This window comes from Spermophilus citellus, assembly GCF_964194105.1.
Source record: "Spermophilus citellus genome assembly, chromosome: X".
In the NCBI taxonomy this organism is placed as follows: Eukaryota; Metazoa; Chordata; class Mammalia; order Rodentia; family Sciuridae; genus Spermophilus; species Spermophilus citellus.
In genome coordinates this window covers 80,116,384-80,141,294 of record NC_138190.1, presented here as the reverse complement: position 1 = coordinate 80,141,294, position 24,911 = coordinate 80,116,384, and the positions used below count along the sequence as shown (strand labels likewise).

Here is a 24,911-nt window from a genome sequence, read left to right as displayed (position 1 = left end):
TCTGCAATCTGTATTTGGGGTAAAAATGGGAGTTCATAACCCACTTGAATCTAATGTATGAAATATGATATGTCAAGAGCTTTGTAATGTTTTGAACAACCAATAAAAAAGAAATAAAAAAAAGAACAGGATAGAGTTTTTAACTCATAAAAAAATATTTAGAAAAACTATTGGCTCTGTAATCAATGGTCTTACACCTACATTTCCAGGCACCACATACGCATATTTGTTCAAGTACTTAATGCTTTTCAAAAACATTTCCTTTATCAGGGTCAGTTGTTGACTTCTTTATATTTTGTCATGGAAATTCAATCCTCACACTTCTGGACAAGGAATAACAGATATCATATATAATTGAAAAGGCACAGATATGTGTCATTCTGCACATGGTTTCCTATGCCAAACCTATGTTGTATCCATTCTAGTAATTCATAGTGCAAGTAACTTCATATTCATGAACAAATACCAATACTTTCAAGGCAGGAGATAGACACTGTACAAGAGTTCCAGTTGTTAGAAAGAATGTGCTATAGAATGATGCTACCCTAAACATGACATTCCAAAAATGGTTTTTCACAGGAAATACTGATGTAGACAGCCAACACTGGCAGCCTGGGACCTACATGTATAGCTGAAAGGCTACTTTGACATTGGGACCCATCTTCTAGCCATTGTATTTTAGTCTAGCACCAGCCATGACTCAGTAAATACACCAACATAAAATACCTTATTGCAAAGTGTTCAACCATTTTATGTATAAGACTGCCAGCAAGAAATAGTTCAGCTAGGGACTGGGGATGTGGCTCAAGCGGTAACACACTCGCCTGGCATGCACTGGGTGCTGGGTTCGATCATCAGCACCACATAAAAATAAAACAAAGGTGTTGTGTCCACCAAAAAATGAAAAATAAATATTAAAAATTCTCTGTCTCTCCTCCCTCCCTCCCCCTCCCCCCCTCTAAAAAAAAGAAAGAAATAATTCAGCTACCCAATAATGGCAAAAATAAGACAGGCTTTTCTCCCTTCTTTTAGCTTTATCTTAACTTAAATGAATCTTAGTTCCCTTTATATCCTGCCTGTATAGCCACACAGAGACAGATTTCAGGGCATTAGGAAACTTAATACTGGTTCAATTGACCTAGACTCATTCCAAGCCTCTGCCAGACTTAGTTAGCATTTGTAATAGCAAACTGCTGCTAAGAGAGCTAAACTATAGAACCAGCCTAGGTGTCCTTCAATAGATGAATAGATAAATGAAATGTGATAAACATAATGGAATACTACTTATCCATAAAGAAAAATGAAATCAGGGCATTTTTTCAGTAAATGAATGGAACTGGAGACTATCATGCTAAGTAAAATAAATGAATCCTCCCTCCCCCCCCCCCCCCCCCCCGCAGAAAAAACAACGGCCAAATGTTCTCTCTGTTATGTAGATGTGAACTCGTAATAAACTGGTGGGATAGGGAAGAACAAAAATACTTTGGATTAGACAAAGGGGAATGAAGGGAAGCACGGGGGAATGGGAAAAGAAAAGACAGTAGAATGAATCAGACATTACTTTTCTATGTATAAATATGTTAACATGACCAATGTAATTCTACATCATATACAATGAGAAGAAAGAGAAGTTATATTCTATATATGTATAATGTGTCAAAATGCATTCTACTGTCATTTATAACTAAAGAACAAATAAAAATAGGAAATAAACTTTAAAAAAATAACTGACAAATGGGATTGCATCCAATTAAAAAGCTTCTACACAGCAAAGGAAACAATGAACAGAGTGAAGATACAACCTGAACAATGGGTGAAAAACTTTTCCAGAAAGTCATTCATTTGACAGAAGATTAATATCCAGAATATATTAGGAACTCATAAAGCTTAACAACAACAAGAAGAAAAACAACAGCAACAAAACAAGTAATGTTTTGACATTATAGGGTAGAGAGGGTAGACATGGTCAATACATGGGTGTGTAGAACTGTCATAGTGAAACCCATTAATCTGTACCCCTCAAGTGTACTAATAAAAAAGAAAACATAAGAAAAGACAGTATGGGTTATCCTGTGCCAACAATAAACTCCCAAATCTCAGTGACTTAACACTGAGAAAAAAGAGTCACCATTCATAATAACTTAGTATAAGGAATTAGATGGAGCTTGCACACTTATGTTGATACTTGAACTCAATTGTTCTAAATCCATGGCTGAACTATTATCAAAGAGCATCCCAAAATATGAGCTTGATGTTGGCCTACTGACAATATTGATGGTTTTATGTTATTAAGCTATGACTGCTTTGTCAACCCCACTGACATACAGAGTGCCAGACGAGAATTCAATCTACTGAAAGACCTTATTTGAACAAAACGCAAGGGATTAAATACGTAATTATTGAGCACTTTCTTTGACATAGAGCACCTGCCATGCAAACATTAATCCTTATTCCATGGAGCATCCATTCTAGAGAAGGAGACAGAAAATGAACCAAATAAATAAATTAATTAAATAGTATATTAGAAAGTTATAGATTCTAAGGAAATAAAGCAAGAAAAGGAGATAAGAAGATAAGTTTTAAATATGATCATCAGGAAAGGTCTCACTGAAAATTTGATATTTAATAAAAGACTTGAAGGAACTTGGGGGAAGGGGAAAACAGGTGTAGAAAGAGGGACTCAGAATTTTGAATTTCAACTCTTGATTTAAATTTTGGAGTGTTGCTTCATCATTGCTATTAAAAAAGAAGGAACCAGCATGATGTTAGCTGTTGCTGATATGTGTTAGCACTGACTTTATCACTTCTGGATATCCCTTGACTTATCCTAATATAGATTGACATTCACAAAGTACACATATCTGCTTTGAATACTACAGTGGAGGCAAACTTACTGTGGAAAGATACCAGCCATTCAACTATGATTATTTAATTCCTGGGGGTGGGTATATTTCAGTGAGTATTCTTTAGAGGAGAAGTTGACCCAACTACAGTTCACAGAACAAATGTCATCCACTGTATATTTTTAATTGAATTTTTGTTGAGAATTATAGATTCACATGAGATATGTGAAATAATAAAGAACTGATGTAGCCTTATCCAGTTTCCCCTAAGGGAATTCTTTCAAAATTATACCATAAACAAGCTATTGGTATTATACAATCCATTGATTTTATTTGAATTTCCCCAAAATTTTATTCACTCGTGTGTGTGTGTGTGTGTGTTTTAAATTATATGCACTTTTATCACATGTCTAGGTTTGTGTATAGTAGTTGCTACTTATCTGCCTGGGATTATATCCCCATTGGATGCCTGAAACCACAGATAGTATTGAGCCCATTATGTTCTATAATTTTTTCTGTACATACATATACAAATGAATGCCTTTTTTCCCAAAAAGCCTTCTTCATCTTAACAAAACATTTATCATTCACTATGGCTGTAACTTTTGGAGTTTGAGGTGTGACTGCAAAAATAGCAGAAATGTATTTTTCCTTCTTCACATTACAATTTCTTACTGTAGATCTTATAAATTGCAACATATTTTTTCTTTCTTTATTAAGTCAAAAGTTTCACCTTTTCATTTCAAGAAAGCACTTTGTAGTTTCTCTTTAGCATATTCAACTTTCCAGCATCACCAATCTTGCATTTTGTGACCATTAAGTAAAATAAAAGTTACTTAAATACAAACACTGCAATACCACTACAGTTCATATGATACCAAGATGGTGATACAGTGTTGATATGTTAGACAAAGGGATGGTTCATGTGCTGGGTAGGAGAGAACAGGACAGCCCAAGACTTCATCATAATACTCAGAATGATAGGCAACTAAAAACTTAAGAATTGTTTATTTCCAGAATTTTTAATTGAAAAATTTTAGACCTCAGTTGACTACAAGTAACTGAAGTCATAACAAATAAAGCCACAGATAACTAGGGACTACTATACTGTTCTGTTTGTCTATTTTTCATGACTTTCTGTCCAGTAGTTTTATCAGTTGTTAATAAGAGCATGCATGCGGTTCTGCAACCTGTACAATCAGAAAAATGAGAAATTATATCCCATTTGATTCAAATGTATGAATTGTCAGGATCATTGTACTGTCATGTGTAACTAATAAAAAAATTAAATTAAATTTTAAAAAATAAGAGCATGCAGAAAGCCTCAACTCTGCTTGAGATTTGTGTCTTCTCCCATAGCTCTATTAGGTATTACTTCATGTTTTTATTTTCGGGCTGTTTGGTTTGATGCATTTAGAATCATTTTGTCTTCCTGGTGAATTAATCCTTTTATTATTATTTAATGTGCTTCTATCTTTAGTAATTTATTTGCTCTGGACTCTATTGCAGTAATGCCTACTTTTGGAAATTAATATTTTCATGATATTTTTCTTTTAAAAAACATTTATTTTTTAGTTGTAGATTGGATACAATACCTTTATTTTATTTTTATGTAGTGCTGAGGATCAAACCCAGAGCCTCACACATGGTAGGGGAATACTCTTCCTCTGAGCCACAGTCTCAGCCCTGATATATCTCTTTTGGGTTTTATTTGATTTAATTTGTTGCTTATGTTGTAAAGAAGTTGTCCAGTTTCATTTGTTTACATGTGGATATTCATTTTCCAGTGCTACTTCTTGAAAAGACTACATTTTTCCTATTGAATTCTTTTTTCATCCTTCTTGAAAACCATGTTACAATAAATGTAATGATTTCTGAAATCACAATTCTGTTCCATTGATCTGTATGTCACTCTTTATGCCACTGTTATAATTAATATGATTTTGAAATGAGTTTTAAAATTGGAAACTGTGAATCCTTCAACCTTATTTTTGTTTTCCAAAATTACTTTGGCTGCTCTGGGTCCTTTAATTTCTGTATGAATTCAGAAATTGTGTTGAATGTGCAGATCAATTGGTGGAGGAAATTAGGGGAGAATGGGGAAAGACTGCTAATGGATAATGGTTTTCTTTGGGGAATGATTTAAATGCTCTAAATTTGATTTATGATGGTGGTACAATTCTGTAAATTAAAAAAATGAATTATACACTTGAAATGCATTAATTGCATGGTTTATGAATTATATCTCAATATAGTTTTTAGTGAAATAAAAATAAATCTAGTGAAGAAATGTGGAGTTCTAATATCAAAAAATTAAAATAATTATTAACAAAGTCAATTTTTTAAAAAAAAAATTGTTGGTTCTTTTTAGATATACATGACAGTATAGTGTATTTTGACATATTATACATACATGGACTATAACTTATTCTAATTTGTCCCATTCTTCTTGTTGTACATGATGTGGGATTTTACTAATCATGTCTTCATATATGAACATTGGAAAGTTATGTCTGATTCCTTTTACTGTCTTCCCTATTGTGATTCTCCTTCCCTTTCCTTCTTTCACTTTGTCTAATCCAATAAACTTGTATTCATCCCTTCCCACCTTACTGTGTGTCAGTATCCATATATCAGAGAGAACACTGAGCCTTTGGTTTTGGGGATTGGCTTATTTCACTTAGCATGATAGTCTCCATTCCATCCATTAACCAGCAAATGCCATAACTTAATTCTTCTTTATCGCTGAATAATATTTCATTGTGTATATATACGATATTTTATTTATCCATTCATCTGTTGAAAGACATCTAGGTTGGTTCTATAGCTTAGCTATTGTGAATGGAGCTGCTATAAATTTGTATGTGGCTGTGTCACTGTAGTATGCTGATTTTAAGTCCTTTGGGCATATACTGAGGATTGGGATAACTGAGTCAAATGGTGGTTCCATTCCAAGTTTCCTGAGGAACCTTCATACTGAAGAATCCAAAACTTATTACCACATTCAAGTTCAATACAAAATCAAATGATGGTGTGCAAACACTTAGGAAAGTTCCCTAATGGGCTGTAATAAATGCTTATAATCAAAGAGCAAAATAACACAGTTGAAAACAGAAATATAGCATGTCACATAACATGATTTCTAACAGGTTTCTGAAGTTCAATATGTAGTCAGATTTTTTGTTTATATTGGACAAGTTTTGTAACATGCATAAACAACTGTTTTTTCAGTGTCACTATTTTTTGTTAGATGTGAATCCACTCAGATTCATCATTTTTATTCATCTTGATACTCATTAAAAGCAAACATGTATTTTCATGCTCATTATAATAAAAATGTTATGGAAATTATATTTATAAAAATTAAAAACCTTTTTGTATTTAAGATTGTTACTGAAACATTGATGTGAATTGAAAATTAAAGCAAAAAGAGCAGTACTAAGTTAAAAATGTAATGGTTATCTTTTCATATATCAGTAAAATTATGTGGTATAAATATAACATTATACATGCCACATATTTTCAGTCTCACCTGTGAGAAATGCATAATCCAAATGGGTAACAAATTCTTCACTTATGTAAATATGCCCAGCAGCAGCACTGAGCCCTAAGAACAAAGCTAGTGGCACTAATAGGGTAATGTTTTTCAAAGTATGGTCGCAACACCACTGTTGGTTCACAAGAAAATTTAGGAGGGTAAGCTGGCAAGTTTGTCATTAGTTATGCATTTGTCTTCATGTGTATTATAAAAATAACTATCACATCAAAACTGTTTTAACAAATATTACTTTTTACAATGAGTAAAATGTATAGAATTATTAATAATTTCTTTACTTGGAATTCCTAGATTTCTTATTTTGTCTTTACTTCCTCAGTAAATCCTTCCCTGACCCCACTCCTAGATAACAATAGCTGTATCTTGCTCTTTGTTCCATACTATTTTGCACATGTATCTATTATATCACAATTTAGATTTTATTACAATTTTTGTAGGCATGCCCATATCTACTAGACTGTGAACTCCTCAAGAATCAGTGTCAAATTTTGTATTTCAGTGCTTAATGCAATGGCTGGGCTATGATAAGTGCTCAATGAATACTTATGGAATGAATGGAAATGAATTACAACTGTGGTCAGGATAATTACATTCTATAAGCATTGATCTAGTAGCTATTTCTCAGTTGGAGGCAAGATGGCACTGTGTCCTAGGGAGAACTAAAATTTTAAAACTGCTAGACAGGAAACCAAACATAATTAATTCTCTATCAAATTAATTATGTTAGCAAAGTTTTATATGCTCAATATTCTAATAATAATGGATTTCTGAAGTAAGATTCAAAGGCAGACATACTGAAAAAAATTAAAAGAACTGAAATGTAATTAAAAGCGCAGACTTTCTGGAGTGAAACCTATGTGAGTTTCAATTGTTTCAACAATTACCAGCTGGATCATCTATAAACTGAGGACCAGAGATAATTCATGTAAAGTTTAATATAGTACCTGACACATAGTAAGCTCCTGAAAAATGGATGCTATCATTATTAATTTAATCAGATGAAAACTAGGAAGTACAACACTAATAATTTTCTAGTAATGATTGTGTAAGGTCTGACATAAGAGAAAAATATAATGAAATCTAGTTTTCCTCTCTTACCTCATTCCCATTCTTATCTCAACTCCCTCTTATGAGAGCATTATGATCATTACCTTCGCAATTTATGCCAAAAAGCAGCCTAAAGCACAGCTGGTCTCTCCCTCTCTCTCAAGTTCCTGGTATAGATCTTTTCAATACAAGGAAATAAATCATTTTTAAATTCACACTTTTCTGGTGGCAAGCAGATAATTGTTTATAATTAAAAAGCTTTTTCATCCAATTTCTACTGGGTTAGAGTAAGTCACAATGCTGTCAAACCAGGAAAGTACTTAATTAAGCAGAAAAAGTGACAATGAGTCAGTGTACTTTGCTGAAAAATTACAGGCCAAAAGTTGAAGTAAGAGACCCAATTTCTAGCCTCAACGCTGCTAATAACTCTTCATTGGCCTCATTGCTTTAGGCCTCAATTTCTTCACCTGTAGATAATAAGCTCTATACTGAGATATTAGCTCATGTTTTGCAAGAAAAAATGAAGATGTATCCCCACTACTCCTTAAATAGGTTTTCTAAAGGACTGAACACACATTTAATTATGAAAAGTGAAACTATATAATTTCCACAGAGATGTGTGAATGGATGTGTATGCTTTTGGAATGGTGAAATTCTTGTAGGAGAAAATGCAACCCAAAAATCATAAAGAAAAAGTGTACCATGTAAATATATATAAAGATCATATGTGAGTTAAAAATCTTACAAAGCTTAAAAGATGAAGGGGAAAAAATCAAATAGAAAAATAAAGGATATGGTCAAATAATTGACACAAATGAAACAATTGGCCATAAAACTTTAGAAAATAGTACTACTTTTCACTCATAATTAATACATGTATATTACAAGAAGACATCTTAACTCGTTCAATTCATAAAACATAATACATTTAAAAATACTGAATGTTGACTAAGGTAAGGAAAGTGGACATGCTTCTAAATTGGTAAATTCGTGCTGCTCACTAGTGCTGGTTCTTTCCACCTGTCTATGAGTCACTTCTGTTCCACCTTCAAACATGACCTTTTCATATTGTTCTTATTATATGATTTGTCATCACACATCCACATTTTAATCTAGGATGCTATGTGCAAATAGGAACAATAGTCTCACCATTCCAACCCCAGTCCCCTCTTCTGCCTTATGGAAAAGAATGCTCCAAGTATCTTTCATTATGGCTATTTTTTTTTCTATTCCTTGGAGACATCCCCCATCCCAATAATGGGGATCGTCCCTCCAGCCATACAAATGATAGGTAGTGAGTGATATTCCCTGGTCCTGCCTCCACTCTTTGATACTTTAGTTCCCCAAATTCCAGAAACCTGGGCAGTATAATTTTCCCCATCAATAACTGACTGAGGGGAAAAACACAAAGACTTGTACAAATTCTTGAAATGTAAACAAAATATATAATGTGTAAGAAATCATCCTGCCACAGTTATTTTAAGGAAGAAATTAAGATGACCAAAAATAAAAATACACTATCTTTTAAAATGAGCAAAAGTTAGCATAAACTCATGAAATAATGTTTTTGTTTTCAAACACTACTCAATTATTAAAATTTTTTACAAAACAAAACATACACCATGAAGCAAAATAGTATACACCATTTATATTTATTCATTTTAAAAAATTTCCAGCACAGGCCTTATCCAGGAGAAATTAAATGCTGAATGAAATCTAATCTTAAGTAAATTTAGAAGCGAACTAGAACATAAAAACAAAAAGGAAACTGAAGGAGTAATTATAACTTTGCTACAACCTGAGTCAACCAAGTTTGCATATATGAAGTAGACTATAAAGAAACAATTAAACTATTTAATGAGCATATTTAAAAAAATATTGTCATATTTCCATTTATGCAATTTAACCCTGAAACCAAAGAAGTAATTCCAAAGACATGCTTAGTTTGCTGAAAATAATGAAAATGTACAAATGCAGATTTATACTATTGTCATTAAAATGTATAAAATTGAGTATGTACCTTTGTTTGAATGGTTACTCATTTCAACACAAAATATAATTTATTTTCCAATTTTTAAGTATGTGGAAAATGAAGTATGTCAACTATATTTAACAAAGAAATTGAACATGAAATGATTTTTTTAAAAATAAGACAAAATAAACAAAAAAATGATTTCTTGAAAAATAATAATGTTTTCTATTGTGTTTTTAGAATGTAAGAACACAGGAATGCATATATATGATCCTCCATAAAATGATTAGTAATTCTTCCCTGGGGGAAATCTTCCTTTCTATCTTCCTGCACTCTTCCTATAAACACTGGAGTATTTTAAGACTTAACACATTTGTTAAACAGCTGTTTGTCTGTTTATCCTCTTGAATTAACAGACAGTCAGTGTTAAAAATAGCATAGATTGCCAATTTCCCCAAAAAGAATTTGCTTACCTTCTACTACTTTCTTCAGAGTGTTCATATCTATAATTTAAGGATTGAAGAAAGGTAGTTTTAACCTTGTCTTATTTTAAGCATATCTAAATTAAAATAATCTTCAAATGATAACCACTGTGTTTCAAGTAATATAAAAATATTATTTGAATAATAATAGAATAAAAAGTTTGTATGGGTACACAGAGCTTAATATAAAATGACCAGATAAGTTAAGCTCTAAGTGAGTGGGTGAAAGCCAAATACTGAAAAAAGGAAAAAACAAAATTCTAGCATGATACATGTGAAGATTGAATATTTTTTCAGTGAGGACACTGGTTTCAAACACAATTTATTTCAACAGTTGATACTATTTTCTCAGTGGATAATGTCTGTATCTTGTTATTCTTCCAAGGTGGAGGACTGAACCCAGGGCCTTGAGACAAGTGCTCTTCCACTAGGCTAAATCCCCACTCCCAAGGATGTACCTAACCAACTTTCACAGATGGACAGTTGAACTACTTGGAAAAACTGATTTTTCCTCGAAAATAGGACCTAGTCTTACCTAGGAAGCCTGGGCCATTTTTCAATTCTTGTTCTGTTTTGTCTTTAGAAGAGTAACCAGCATTAGTGAGCTTTTTAAGGACATTGAAAAAGCCTGGTGCATTAAAGCACATTAAAATACATAAAGCCAAAATATAATTACTTTAAATTAAAGATGCCATTATCTCGGTGCAGCACAGTATTCACATGACTTATAAAAGTGTTCCAATCTGCATCTTACTATTTTATAAGCCAGGGATTAATATCTGTGCTTTTGTGAGATAAGGCTTAAAGTAAAACATAAAAATATATAGATTTAAAAAGTTTAGTATTTCATGCAGAAACATAGGCATGAACTATACCAAAATTACAAATTAAATTTAATAGGCAGAATTTAGTAAATGTACTGGATATTTGCTAAGAAAATAGATGTGCATCCAACAAAAAGGTAACTATTTTATTGATGGAGTGCTAATTTGCTTGACTATAGTAATCATGTGTGTGTACATATACAAATATCATGTATTCCTTAAACATATGACTATTTTTTAGTTTGAAAGAATAATTATGCATTTAAAATAAATGAAAAAACTTAAGGGACGCAGAAGTCCTCATAGCTAAAGTGAAAGAGTTTGAAATGCTTTTCAAGTAAATGAGGACACCTACTGAAATTCAGAGATCTTTAAATAACTTATGGCCAATGAGAAAGCTCAACTGCACTTTTATTTGAACACCTCTCTGTTGGCAAACATAGAAAAAGATAGGCAAGTATTTGACAATGTCAAGCTTAAAACCCCTCATTCACTTGCCTTAGACCAAATGAAAATTTTGAACGTGAAGCTTCTCTTCTATAAATTTTCTATTTCTTGAGATAGTTAATATTACCAGAGGATTCTAGTTTAAGATCTTAGATGAAAGGAAGATATATATGAAGTGGGTTGATGGTCAAAGTTTGCTCTGGAGTTTCAATCACTAAAATTGAAAAAAAATTGTTTACCAAATATGCCATACACTTATTAAATTTTTCTTTAAGTTATCTAATTGTTAAGATCTTAACCATAGCTGAAAATTTTAATATAAAAACGAAAAAACTGCTCCACTTTTAATACATGATCCTGGACAAATTATTTAAACTCTGTGGTGTTGAGTTTATTCATCTGTATTCTGAGGTTATTGAACTAGGCATTATCCAGTATCTCCTCTAAATTTTAATGTTTGAGATTCTAAACACAGCATTCTTTTAAATTACTACTTTAAACGTAGATAGAAATTTTGCAATTTGAAACATAAAATTTATTGTGTACCTTTTACCTCTAGAAAGCAGTCTCATTTTTTAAACATACCTTACAGACCCATCATATCAGGGGTCACTCATAATTCAATATTTTATTACTCTCAGGCCTGCTGTGAATAAACATAAGATATTTGAAACTTTGGGTTCTCCAGATCAAAGTTTTTCAAGAGTCAGTTTCAGCTAAGTGCCATTATCAATCTAAGTAACTTCCTCATATCAATCATATGTGAGGTTCAGAAATAAGCACATTGATGTATTTGGCTCATTATAGACTGTCTAGTATCTTTTTTTCTCATAAGCACATAACCTTAATAATTTGTGTCCTTTATATCAAACATTTTAATGTGGATACGTTTAATCTATAATTTTTTTACATCTTCATGTGTCATTTCCTACCAGTTACTGAATGGACATGCTACAGATCCTGTAGATTTTGAGAGTTGCAGTGTATAAGCTTAACAGCCAGGGGAAATTAGCAAATCCTGTGGAGAACTGTCAGGCAATCAACATTCATAGTTATTAATAAGTAAAAGAGAAACAAAACAATGTAATTTTAGAAAAAAATGATCTAGTGAAAAGTATCTATTTGGCAATTATACAAAAATGAAACTCTTACTTTGAAATAATTTATCAATTTTAGAAAAAAAATAATTTGTATAGATAGTAAATTCTACAGGAGATATGTAGTGTCATATGCTTAAAAATATTTAGGCAAGAAAAAGTAGTATAGAGAAGTTTGAACTGATGTGAAGAAGTAGGACCAAATGTTTGAGGAAATACATTAAAAAAATCAAGCTTGCCTTTGTCATATAAGTGGTACAATCTAAATTCTACACTGTAACAGGAGGAAAAGATCTTATAGGGCTGAAATGAAGGCTTTTGTCAAAGAGGTGATATTTGGATTGGGTATGAACACTGGGATAGACATCTGATAAGTGAAGATATAAGAAAATAGAATTGCAGTGACAATAAAGCAAAGGCAAAGAGCTTAAATCAAATTGGCTGCTACAAAGGACCACCCTAAAAACTGCTTAAAAAGAACAGGGTGAATGGGGAATGGGAGTCAAGAAACAGACAAATGCTTCACACTTCAAATTTTTCTTATGCATACATGACTATGTTTGCAGTTTTAGAAGACATAAATCACAATTGCAACAGATAAGACTGAAAGGAGGAAAACTGACAAAAAAGAAAAGTTTTGACAAACTTAAGAGGAATTTTAGAGCTCACTTTTCTGCATGCTTTGCCTTCCATCCAAGATTTACCTCCCAAAGCTCATCATGATCATTTGTTTCAATCTACTGGGACTAGGCATTCTGTTCTTTGAGCAAGTACAAACTTTCCCTGCCTCTGTATTTGCTATATTATAACAGTCTACCCAATAGTTCAGAGCCAAGTGAAATACCACCTCATCAAAAGCCCTCTCTAATTATCTCAGTTCTAGAAGATCCTTCCCTCCTGTTCTATTATTGAGTTCAGATTGCACCACTCAAATGATACAAATAACCTAAAGTTGTAAATATGTATGCTTTTGTTTACTGAATCCTACAGAATTATAAAATTCCTCAAGGGCAGAAACTGCATAATACAATTTTTGCATACCACATGATTTTGCATTTTCATAAGCTAGTCTACAAAAGCAAAACCCGACTCACAAAATAATGCTAAATAAAATTTTGTTGAATGAATGCATTCCACTGACACATTTTTATCCCCTTCATTTTTCTCCTTATTCTTATGGAGCAATCATTATATTGAGTCCATTTTTTATTCTTACCTTCTAACTCTGGGACAGTAAAATGATTGAAACATATCTGTGTTCACCCCAAAATACTTTCACCATAAGGGTAAAAAGAGGCATCAGAGGGTTGGGAATGTGGCTCAGTGGTAAAGTACTTAGCATGCTCAAGATGCTGACTGATTCCCAGCACCACAAAAATTTAAAAAAGCAAATTAAAAAATAAGAATTTAAAAAGAAGTATCAGACCATGAAGGAATAGTCCCAATAACTGTGGAGCAAAGGAAGCTATTAAATGTCTTTCTGATTTATTTACTTAAACAAGAATACAATATGTGTTGTGGGAAGGAAACTGAGCTGAGATCAGTCTTATTTTAACTTATTTGTTTAATGCTACACTGTAGCTGTTGGAAAAGAAGGGGCAAACCCCAAAATGATGTGGTCTTCTCTTGAGGCTTCATTTTATTTTGAAGGGATGGGTTTTGGGCATTCTGTAGCAGATATGGTATTCATCTTTTAAAATGATAATTACAATTTTTAATCCACATGAACACAAATGTAATTCTTCCTTAAAGTAACTGTTTAAAAGATTAACTTTTCCTCCCTATTAAACTTCCAGATTAGGAATGTGAAGTATTGTTGGGGCACTTTCTAACATAATTATCTCTTAACAACAACCAAAGCAAGGCAAACTGAAAAAGGGCTGCAAGGATCTGAGTCCCCCCACCCCTTTTAACCATTACTGGTACCAAGTACTTTATGTAATCTCCACACAGAGACCAAAAACCTTTAGGTCTCAGGAAGTGATACTGGAAGGAAGCTAGAAGTATCTCTTACAAAAAACGTTCCCTAAACTAGATTGGGACTTGCGTCAAGCTAGGGAGAACTCTCCTTGGGCAAAAACTTTAAGGGGTTACCCCAAAATTCAATATTGAAAACAAATGATATTTTAAAAAATAACATGTTGGTAATTTTCTTTTTCTTTAAAATTTTTTAGTTGTAGATGAAACAATACCTGTTTATTTATTTATTTATGTGGTGCTGAGGACTGAACCCACTGCCTCACACATGCTAGGCAAGCATTCTACCACTGAGCTACAACTATAGTCCTGACAAATATTTTAATGCAATATTTAAAAGATCAGATTTAGTGCAAAAAATCTGATGAACAAAATATCAAAAATTTAAATAAAGATAGAATCTTATTCTGCACCTGCATAACTCACCTCAACCTAATCTCCTGAGTTTTTGCCACAACCTTAAATTTTGTGGCCGTGGTGAGTGCCTCCATGGCCTTATGGTAATCCAAACTGTGAGTCCTAAATGTGCAAGGCACCTTCCTGAGTACCTTCACTAAATCTACTTTAGGATTAAAAATCCATTCCACCAGTGTTTTTCCTCTGCTATATTATGCTATTATAAATTTCCTTCAGGGTTACATTGAATTCTTAGTGGATTCACTCCAAATGGGATAGCGGTAGTTTAACGGGTATCCCCGCCCCCAGAGCCTTTCTCTCGTCCAGTTCCCAGTTTTGTTTATACTCTCCGCCTGTGGGAGGCATGCCATTTGGGCACCCACCCACCTCATGCCAGGACCCTTATGCTTCTTTGGTGGGAAGTTCCTGCAGTTAAATAAAGATTCCCACGCTTTTTCACTCTCTGAATGAGTGCTGTCATTTCATCTCCAACTTCTTGCTAATGTGTAAGGAAAACTGTGCCTCAAACTCAACCAGGTCTCAAGAGCAATTTTTCTCCTGTGCAATGGGAACGGCGGGTTTTTTGGAAACTAGAGAAAGCAACAGTTGGGGCATTTGTTTGTCATTACAGCATAAAAGAAAAGAAATGAAGACAACTCTGGTTTTCCTTCAGGTCATGTCCGAGCGCTACGCGCCTACGAAGTCCGCGTGCTCCTCCACCCCACCCGCAGTCAGCCAGCAGCATAGAAGGGCTTCGGGAAAGTCCGCGGGCCACGCCTCCCACTGGCCACCTCCTCTTATTGGCTTGACAGCCTGTCACTCCAACCTGGCTCACATTTCTTCTAACCATTCACGTAGTTTGGTTGCGTCTTGGTGTGTTTAAGGTTGCCAATAACGAGAGCTTTTTTTTTTTTTCTTTTTTTCTTTTTTCTTTTTTTTTGAGGCGAGTACAGGTCGTGCGGCAATTAGTTCATTGAAAACTCAGTTGCTGTCCCAGCGGTCAGAGAGTGCTCTAGTCTAGGCTTCTTTTCTGCTATTAAGATCTTCTATAGAGAGCTGCAACAATGCCCAAAAGAAAGGTAAGTGAAATGGGAAGACCGAAGGGGAGATTAACTGGTGTAATACAAATTTCCTAAGGCAGATAATTTTTAAAAAGCATTTCAGCTCCTAGTTTGATTTTATGATGTACTGAAAGGACAGGGAGGGAAGGGCAAAGAGCTGTCGGTGTAAGGTTTAAGATGATCTCGCATGCAACTGGTAGTTCACTTTTGGCGTGTTTTGTTTAAGGAGAAGAATCGCTAGAGAGGTGTCTCCATGCTGAATTACAAACAGCCTTAGCGCTGTGCTGTCGCTTCCTACCCCACCCCCCTCCCTTCGCTTACCCTATTGGAGAACACTTCTCCCAACCACACTTCCAGGGAACAGTTTCCTACTCTGCCTCCGGGTTTTCTTGGGGCACGATCACCTTTGGGGAAAGGAAAACTACAGCTTTCTCTTATATTTGCCTTTGTTCTTTCCGTTTTCTTTTCCCCCCCTTTTTTTTTCTCTTCCCTCCTCCACTTCTTGTCATGCCAGATGGCTGTGCAATGGTAACTCTGTGCCATTAGGCGGCGCAGACTTCAAACTATCCTAGCAAAGGGAGAGATTCACAGATGTAATTAGAAACTTCAGGGCTGGGAGATCTGGCACACTGCAAGATCTCTAGCTAAAGGTGAAAAGGTGATAAGAGAGCCGTGGCTGATAAACTATTGCCTATGTTGGGGAAGAATGGCATTTGTTCACTTTAGACATACAGAGTTGATCTGAATTGTTCAGATCTTCTGCCAAAGCTCACTTCAAAATTCCTGGCTCCTTTCAGAAGGGAAATAAGTACACGCTTGGTTTTATTTTTTCCTTGTTTATTTTTCATCAGTATCTTCTAAGGGAAATGGAATGCTATTTCGTTGTTTGATAAAGCCATAAAACACAGTCCTAATATAAGACATTATGATTGTTTTTATATTAGTCCTATTAATCTGCCCACCTTCCCTGCTCCTAGAGCCTAAGAATAAGGCTGAAATTCCCCAGTGCTCTAGGGCTGCATGAATCATGCAATAGCTTGGTAACTCCTAGGCTGAAGGGATATTCAGATATGGAAAGCAATCGTTTCTAATCACCATCCCCCTTCCTCATATTCCCGCTGTTCTGCCGCTATGCTTTTCTAGGCTTGTGAAATGAGTCTTGCTATTTCAGAGAGCTGACAGCAACCTTGGAGCAGGTAGTGGCGGGAAGTTTTTAAATCCGTGGCTGGATTTCCAGAGTAAAGCATTAACGTTGTTAACAAAGAGGTTTGCTCTCTAAAGCATTGTGGGGGTTGTAGTTCTTGTATGCAAAACTTGAAGAGAATAAGTCCAGAATCATTAGAGAGGGTCCAATAGGTACATATATTTGCACAGCACATACAAAACAGACTGAGATGTTGCATGAAACGGCACCTTCATTTTTCCCTCCCCCACCCTTATTTTGGCTTTAAGACTGTACTGCAGGTTAATTTCAAAAAGAAAATGGTTTGTTTTTTAGATACTGTTTACACAAGAAGATGGCATTGACTATCAGTTGTGTAAACGTATGTCTTCAGTATGCTCATGAATCTGTGCGTGCGTGCACTTTGGTAGACAGCAGTATGTAGAATATAGTTCCTAGGAAACATCACATGGCTACTTGAAAGGGAACCCAGGAAAACATCATAAGTGGTATATTGCAACTATAATCCATAGGTAGTATTTTTTATTTATATGCTTACATTGATAACCTTATTTCTGTGTAATATTGTTCTCTGTATAGGCTGCAGGTCAAAGTGATGTGAAGCAAGAGGTGAGTGTCTTTAATTTTAGAATCTGCCTGAAAAAAATACACTTATTCTATAGACTTGAGGTAGAATAAGGATCTAAACATACATGCTGGTTGGTATATTTGTACCATATGAGTATCAATATGATATGCCAGTGAGATCTTTCATAAATACAATAATAAAAACTCCAAGCTTCTTGAAATCTAGGACTGTGTGCCTGTTAAGATTGGAAAAGAACATCTTAAGAAATAAGAAATGCTTTGTCAGTTAGAAAGAAGGGACTACATTTTCATTTTTAAATATGACCTTTGTTACTAATCATCATGGTCCTTTATCTTAGGAAGTGAAGCTTAATTTGGGATTTTTCCCCTTAGCCTATGGAGGGTCTAGAGAAAGGGAAAAATGAAACCTTAAATTTCTACATTTATATTCTAACCAATTTCACAATTGCCTCTTTAATGACAATATTTATGTAGTTTTTCATCAAATACTGTCACTACAATAAAAATAATTCTAGTTTTGTGTAATAATAATTCTCTTAACTGTTATTTTTTTTTCACTTATAGCCAAAGAGAAGATCAGCCAGATTGTCTGCTGTAAGTAGTTCTTTGAAAAAGCAGCCCATGTATTGTGAAAACTAATTTTAAAATTTAGGGAATTCTGAATAATATTATATTTGATGTAAGATGAGTTTTGAAGTTTTAAGAAAAAAATTTCACACTTAGGAACTACACTTTTTCCCCTAATACTCAATTTGTATCATACACATTTATTTTAATTCAGAGGCAGGATTTGATTTTTAAGGTCCTTTCTTCAGTATAATTTCTTCATTTTTCCCTCTTTTTACATGACTTATTTTTTTAAATGCAGATGCCTGTGCCCATTATACCAGAGTTGAAATCCAAAAGATCATCAACTTCAAGGGTAAATATTCAACTTCAAATGTTGAAAGAATATTGCTTTTCTTAAGAAATAACTTATGAAAATGCATATATCTGATTATTTTGCTTTTTGCATTTTGTTCAATTAACAATATATTTTACTATGTAGTACATATAAAATATTTAGGTGGGGAATTTTTTTCCTGTTTCATAATGATCCACCAGGTTTTAGTATTTTTATTGGGTAAGGACAAAATTTTAGTTAAATAGATTCATTAAATGTGTATGCCTTTGAGGTTTTCTAGTCACAATACCAAATTCCTAGGAGAACAAAGGGTGTAAATTGCAGTAACCAAACTAGTGATTTGTAAAAATAGTAGTAATTAGCATTTGATAATATATACAGGTTATAAAATATTTTCATACACATAATTTTTCAGTGGACATAATTGATTTTATATAGATTTCTATGCTGAGATGTTGTGGCTAAAGTCATGTAGAGAGAGCAATAACCTCAATATTAAATTCACTTTTAATTGCTTCACACCTATTTTAAGGATTTGTTAAATTACTAAAGTCATAGAAATTTGAGGAACATTAGAAATCGTCTAATCCTATCATGTTATAGTTGAAGACATCGCACATTGTTGTCATGTTTATAAAGTGCTATGAAATCTTTGATTGGAAGGTATTGCTAAAACTAGGGATAGTAAAGTTTTATTAAGTAATAATTGATTTATTCATATCAGTGACAACAGAAAAGTGTTTATTTTTATTTTATAGTGTCTATGCCTTTTAATGATATTAATCACAGTTAATTTGTATATTGATACAATAGTTATAGAATTGTTCTTCTACAAGTTCTACTTTGAATTCTTAGGATATACAAATAAATACACACATAATTACAAAATGTGATAATAAAAACATGTATTAAGAATTTGTTCTTAATTTTTCTCCATTATACTTTTCAAGCTCACTATTTTATAAAGTTAACTACTCAATTTATAACTTATTAAAACAGTAAATACATTTTATTTTCTTTTAAAAAGAGGAGATTGGGCTGGAGGTATAGTTCAGTGTTTGAGCACTTGCCTAGCACAAACAAGGCCCTAGGTTTGATCTTCAGCATTACAGAGAGAGAGAGAGAGAGAGAGAGAGAGAGAGAGAGAGAAGAAGAAGAAGAAGAAGAAGAAGAAGAAGAAGGAGGAGGAGGAGGAGGAAGAGGAGGAGGAGGAGGGGGAGGAGGAGGAGGAGGGGGGAGAGGAGGAGGGGGGAGGGGGAGAAAATAATGCTAGATTAAATGATATACTATAAAATTATAGATATTAAAATTATTTACCTTTCTTAGCTTTTAGTTTCTCACTTGTTAAAAAACAATAGCATATCTATATTGTAATTTACAATTTCTAAAGTAATTTTATATTTGCCTCTTATAAGGTAACTATGACTTGGGTGGTATTGCTCTTTGTACAAATGATAAAACAACCTCAAAGTGATGTATGCTTTTGTTCAAGGTCACATCACATAAGTGACATATCTACAATTCAAGCACAGGTGTTCTGGCCCTTTAACCCAGTGGTCTTTCTACTACTTATATAGCCAGGCATAGAACATTCTTGATAAAGCATTACTGATTTAAGTCATTTTAAAAATATATGCTACTTTACGTTTTCAATAAAACAAAGTGTGTTATATTAATTTCGTTGACATTGGGCTTATATGTAGCATTTTAAAGATTTTCCCTAAATTACCACTACAGCTGATGAAGGAAATTTGACCAATTAATCAACATTCTGATTAAATTATGTATTTATTTATTTTTATTCTTTTTGTGTCATTGCACAGAAAATTACCGAAAATGATATGATGGGAAAAAACACAGATACAAATGCCAAAGCAGTTGTTGAAGACAAACAAGATGAAGTTGTTGAAGAAAAGAAAAATGAAAATGCTGAAAATGGAGAAGCCAAAATTATAGAGGTATCTTACAATGTTAACAAATTTATCCACTTGAAAGCTTGAAAATGGATGCAATGGAAAGAAATATTATTTGCCTTTTATATTAAAAGTTTAAAAACATCGAATGAATAATGATTCTACAATTAATAGTAACTAAGGAGAAATGATAATTTTAAATATGAGAATTTAAAGGTACTGGCAATGGGAGAAGTGGCCTAGTATTGGTATTACTTGGAAAATGCTAGTGATCATGACTTGGTACTAATATAATGACCCTCTTATTAAATGCAGGCCAATCCTCTCTTGCTTTTGTCAGCATATGGACTATATGTAAATTCCTTTCCAAAAAAATCCCCTTCCTGTAAATTCCCTTTATTTTCCCTATAGATTGCAAATTAAGACATTATATAAGTGTTTTAATAGGTTTTTTGCATATTTAATGCATCATTCATTTTCAGATATTGTAGTAAAATACTGAAAATGGGATATAATGATCAAATCTACAAAACAAACATATATGTGGAGTATCTTCTGTAAATGTATAGGATTTTGCAATAATCTTTATTTTTAAAAAGCACAAATTTCCTCTTTATACAAACAAAATGTATCATTTTCCCAAGGACTATATTTTGTTTACATGCATGCTACTCAGTGAGAATTACTAACACAGAATGACTCTGTAATCCTGTGTTTATTTTGTTCTTCATATTTGTAATGAGAAATATTTATATGAATAAGCCTTCCCAAATTTACTGTTGCAGATTTTTATTTGTGGGTGTTTGTGTGGCTTTAATTTTATTTCTTAGAATATTTGCTTATGTTGTGATTTTCTATAGGTGAATTACTTTGTTGTAAAATAAGTATTAGTTATTCCATGAAATAGATACAATCTGATTTAAGTAGGTGGGAGAAACAGTTCCAAAATACTATTTTTTTTTCTTCACTACAAACTTAGGTACCAGTTCCTGCAAAAGACCTTGGCGAAATAAAAGAAGAAAATATCAAAGAAGACGAAGAAGAGAAAGAAACAGTGGCAGGAGAAGGAAAAAAAGATGAAAAAGATCCAAAAGATGAAGATCAAAATAAAGAAGAAAAAGGAGAAGATGGAAAAGAAGACCAAGGTGAAAAAGAGAAAGAACAAGATAGAAATGAGGACAAAGATACAAATGAGAAAGGAGAAGATGGAACAAAGGAAGACCAAAAAGAACAAGAGAGTGAAGAAGGAAAAGGGAAAAAAGAAGATGGAAAGGAGGACAAAGATGGAATAAGCAAAGGAGATGATAGAGAGGGGGAAGACAGAAAAGAGAAAGGAGATGGAAAAGATGATGAAGATGGTGAAAAGGAAGAAGATAGACAAGAAAAAGATGATAAAGAGAAAGATGAAACAGAGGAGGAAGATGGAAAAGGCAAAGAAGATGAAGAAGAGGAGGAAGATAGAAATGAAGATGAAGGTAAAAATGAGGAAGAAAATGGAAAGGACAGTGAAGAAGATGGAAAAGATGAGGAAGGAGGAAAAGAAGAAGAAGCAAAAGAAGAAGAAAAAGAAGGCGAAGGAAAAGAGGAAAAAGAAGGAAAAGAGGAAAAAGTAGGAAAAGAAGAAGGAAAAGAGGAAGAAGAAGGAAAAGAAGAAAATGGAAAAGGGGATGGGAAAAATGGAGGAGATGAAAAGGAAAAGGAAAACAAGGCTGAAGTTGGAAAAGAAGCTGAAAACAAAGAAGGAAAAAAAGAGGAGTCTCTGAGTACTGTTTAACACTGCCCTATATACTTTCATAATTTGTTAACATGTACCTTTGTGTTGTAATGATAATAGAGATAAATATTTTTATCAGATATTTTATAAACACTGCTTTTCTTTAGCACCATTTAATTTCAGAACGTCTTCATACTGATTAGTAGTTACAAAATGCCTAACATGAAAACTTCATCTATAAATTTCATGATTATAGTAGGGGAATGTATAAAAATACACTATTTGTTTTGTGTAAATTATGTGTTAAAATCTTTGAATTGAATTTTATTCCTACATATGATAATTTCACAAAGTAGAAAAATTCCAAAAGGAGTTTCATCCAACATTCTTATGGTTCTTTAGGTGGCTTTTATAAAAATGTGAACTATTTTCATGTAATGCTTAGTTATGTTTCCCAAAGATAATTTTATTAGTAGCTTGGGAAAAGTATAAATAAAACTGTAATCACATTTTCAAAGAAATATAAATGTTTACTTCAGAAGGGCAGTTTTAAGTACATGTGTGTGCACAAAATTTTACTGGATTTATCTAAATAAAAAGATTTCAGAGATGATCATGGTTTGTTATATCTCCAAAACTGTTGTTAGTGAAATGTTATAATACTTTATTTTTTCTATTGTGATATTCATGAAAGCAGTAAAACTTTTTCCACTGAACTACCATTAATATAAAACTCAGTTTTAATCATTTAAAGTGTACAATTCAAATATTAAGTATGTTCATAATGTTGGATAATCATAATCACACTATGTAATTCCATTGCATTTTTAACCACCCAAATAAAAAGTACCACTTAGCAGTCTTCCCCAATTTCCTTCTAACCCACATGCCATTCTCCAGCCCCAGGTAATGGTTTCTTCTATGAAATTTTTGCCAACTATGGACACTTCATGTAAATGGAATCATGCAATATGCATATGCCATTTTGTGTTTGGCTTCATTAACTTAGCACAATGTTTTTAGGTTCATCTATATCATAACATGCATCATTACTTCATTAACTTTTATGGCTGAATAATATTCCATTTCATCAAAATAAGACATTTTGTTTTTTAATGGACATTAGGATTATCTCCACATTTTGTCAGTCATCAACAATGCTGCTATGAATATTCATGTACAAGTTTTAATGCAGATGCATGTTTTCATTTCTTCTGAGTATATATTTAACAGTAAAACCACTAGGTCTTATAATAATTGTCTAACTTTTAGAAAACCTTCAGACTGTTTTCAAAGTGCTTTCAACATTTTATATCCCCATCATCAATGTATGAAGGTAAAAATTTCTCCACATATTTGCCAACAATTGTTATTCTCTGTCATTTATCATAGCCATCTCTTTAGGATGATTTGGGAAGATAAAACTCATGTGATTTTGATTTGTTTTTCTCTAGTGATGTTTTCATCTCCTCATGTGGCTTGTTTGCTATTCAAATTATTTGTTCATTTATTTGTTGAGTTTTCATTTTAGCATTAACTTTTAAGGAATTTCTCTAATTTTTATATAAGTCCATTGTCAGATTATTTGTGAAAATTTTCCATACTCTGTGGTTTTCACTTTATTGATCACAGCAACTGTATGGAAAGCAATATATAACAGATATATGGATTTATGTCTTTGATTCTCAATTCTGTATCATTGATCTCTACCTTTATGTTATTATCACACGTTTGATTACCATAGCATTGTAAGCTTTAACATCTAAAAGTATCAGTACTCCAAATTTGTTCTTGATCATTCATAGTTCCTTGCAATTGCATATGAATTTTAGGACCAGTTTGTCCATTTCTGTAAACAAATGTAGTCAAGAGTTTTCATAAAGATTTCAGTAAATATACATGCATATCAAGTTGGATAATATTACCAGATTAAAATTAATAAGTTTTTCATTCCATAAACACAAGGTGTCTTTCCATTTATTTAGTTTCTCTTTAATTTCTCTTAGCACTTATGTTGTTGTTTTCACTATATAAATCTTACATCACTTCCTTGGTTAAATTTATTTCTCAATATTTTATTCTTTACATCCTATAAATGGGATGATAAATTGACTTCTGTTTCATATTGTTTTTTGCTGATGTATAGAAGTATAACTGATTTTGTACATTTAACTTGTATTATCAAAATGCGCTGAACTAATTTGTTTAGCTCTACTAGACATTTTTGGATTCTTCACAGTTTTTGTTATAAAATTGTGTCATTTGCAGTGATTTACTTCTTCCTTCCTATTTTTTGCCTAACTGCCCTGGATTTTACAAGACTTCACAAATAATAAGAATACAAAAGAAGCTACACAAAATTCAGGAAGCCCAGTTTTCAAAGCATAAGCCTCTGTCATAACATTTCGTAGGGCTAGTAGTTACTGTACCATTTTATACACTTGCTGCATTGCTACAATAGCTACAGTAATTAAAACCAATCTAAAAAGACTGGCTAAACTGCTAGGCACTCCCCTTGATCTGCTTCCAAACTATATTCTGCAACTATAGAGAATGCATTGCCAAAACATCCAACACTGAAGTTGTCTCTTAAGCACCTTAATCCTCTTCATTTTCATTGCTAAAATAAAACTAACAATTCTGGTTTCCACCTTAGAAACGTATTCCAGGTTACTAGCAGAATGGTGGTAATGGATAATCTTAACTTTTCATGTGAAACCCTGTCCTCTACATAATGAAGGTAGCTAGCTTCTTTAAAACTTTATTTAAAATGCATATTTAAAAGATATGACAAGAATGTCATGGCATATGACAGGAAGTATATTTTTCCACAATATGTTACTAAAGTGAACTTTCATTCTCAGGTCTTGTCTAATTTTCTTTCTTGAGGATTTAGTTGGATCTTAC

General features: G+C 33.0%; 1 protein-coding gene across 2 annotated transcripts in view; it reads left to right on the top strand.

The window, feature by feature from the left end:
* Positions 1-23,956, top strand: part of HMGN5 (high mobility group nucleosome binding domain 5) — a 56,174-nt gene extending 32,218 nt beyond the window's left edge. Inside the window, exons 3-8 of one of the 2 annotated variants that reach the window (XM_081276845.1) lie at positions 15,595-15,720; positions 17,465-17,494; positions 18,038-18,067; positions 18,342-18,395; positions 20,201-20,335; positions 21,270-23,956. In XM_081276845.1, the coding sequence (XP_081132971.1) occupies positions 15,706-15,720; positions 17,465-17,494; positions 18,038-18,067; positions 18,342-18,395; positions 20,201-20,335; positions 21,270-22,064 (1,059 nt within the window). In that variant the 5' untranslated portion in view covers positions 15,595-15,705 and the 3' untranslated portion in view covers positions 22,065-23,956. Of the gene's footprint in view, positions 1-15,584; positions 15,721-17,464; positions 17,495-18,037; positions 18,068-18,341; positions 18,396-20,200; positions 20,336-21,269 lie in introns of both variants that reach the window. The other variant, XM_081276844.1, reaches the window with a different exon arrangement.
* Positions 23,957-24,911: the final 955 nt, after the last annotated feature.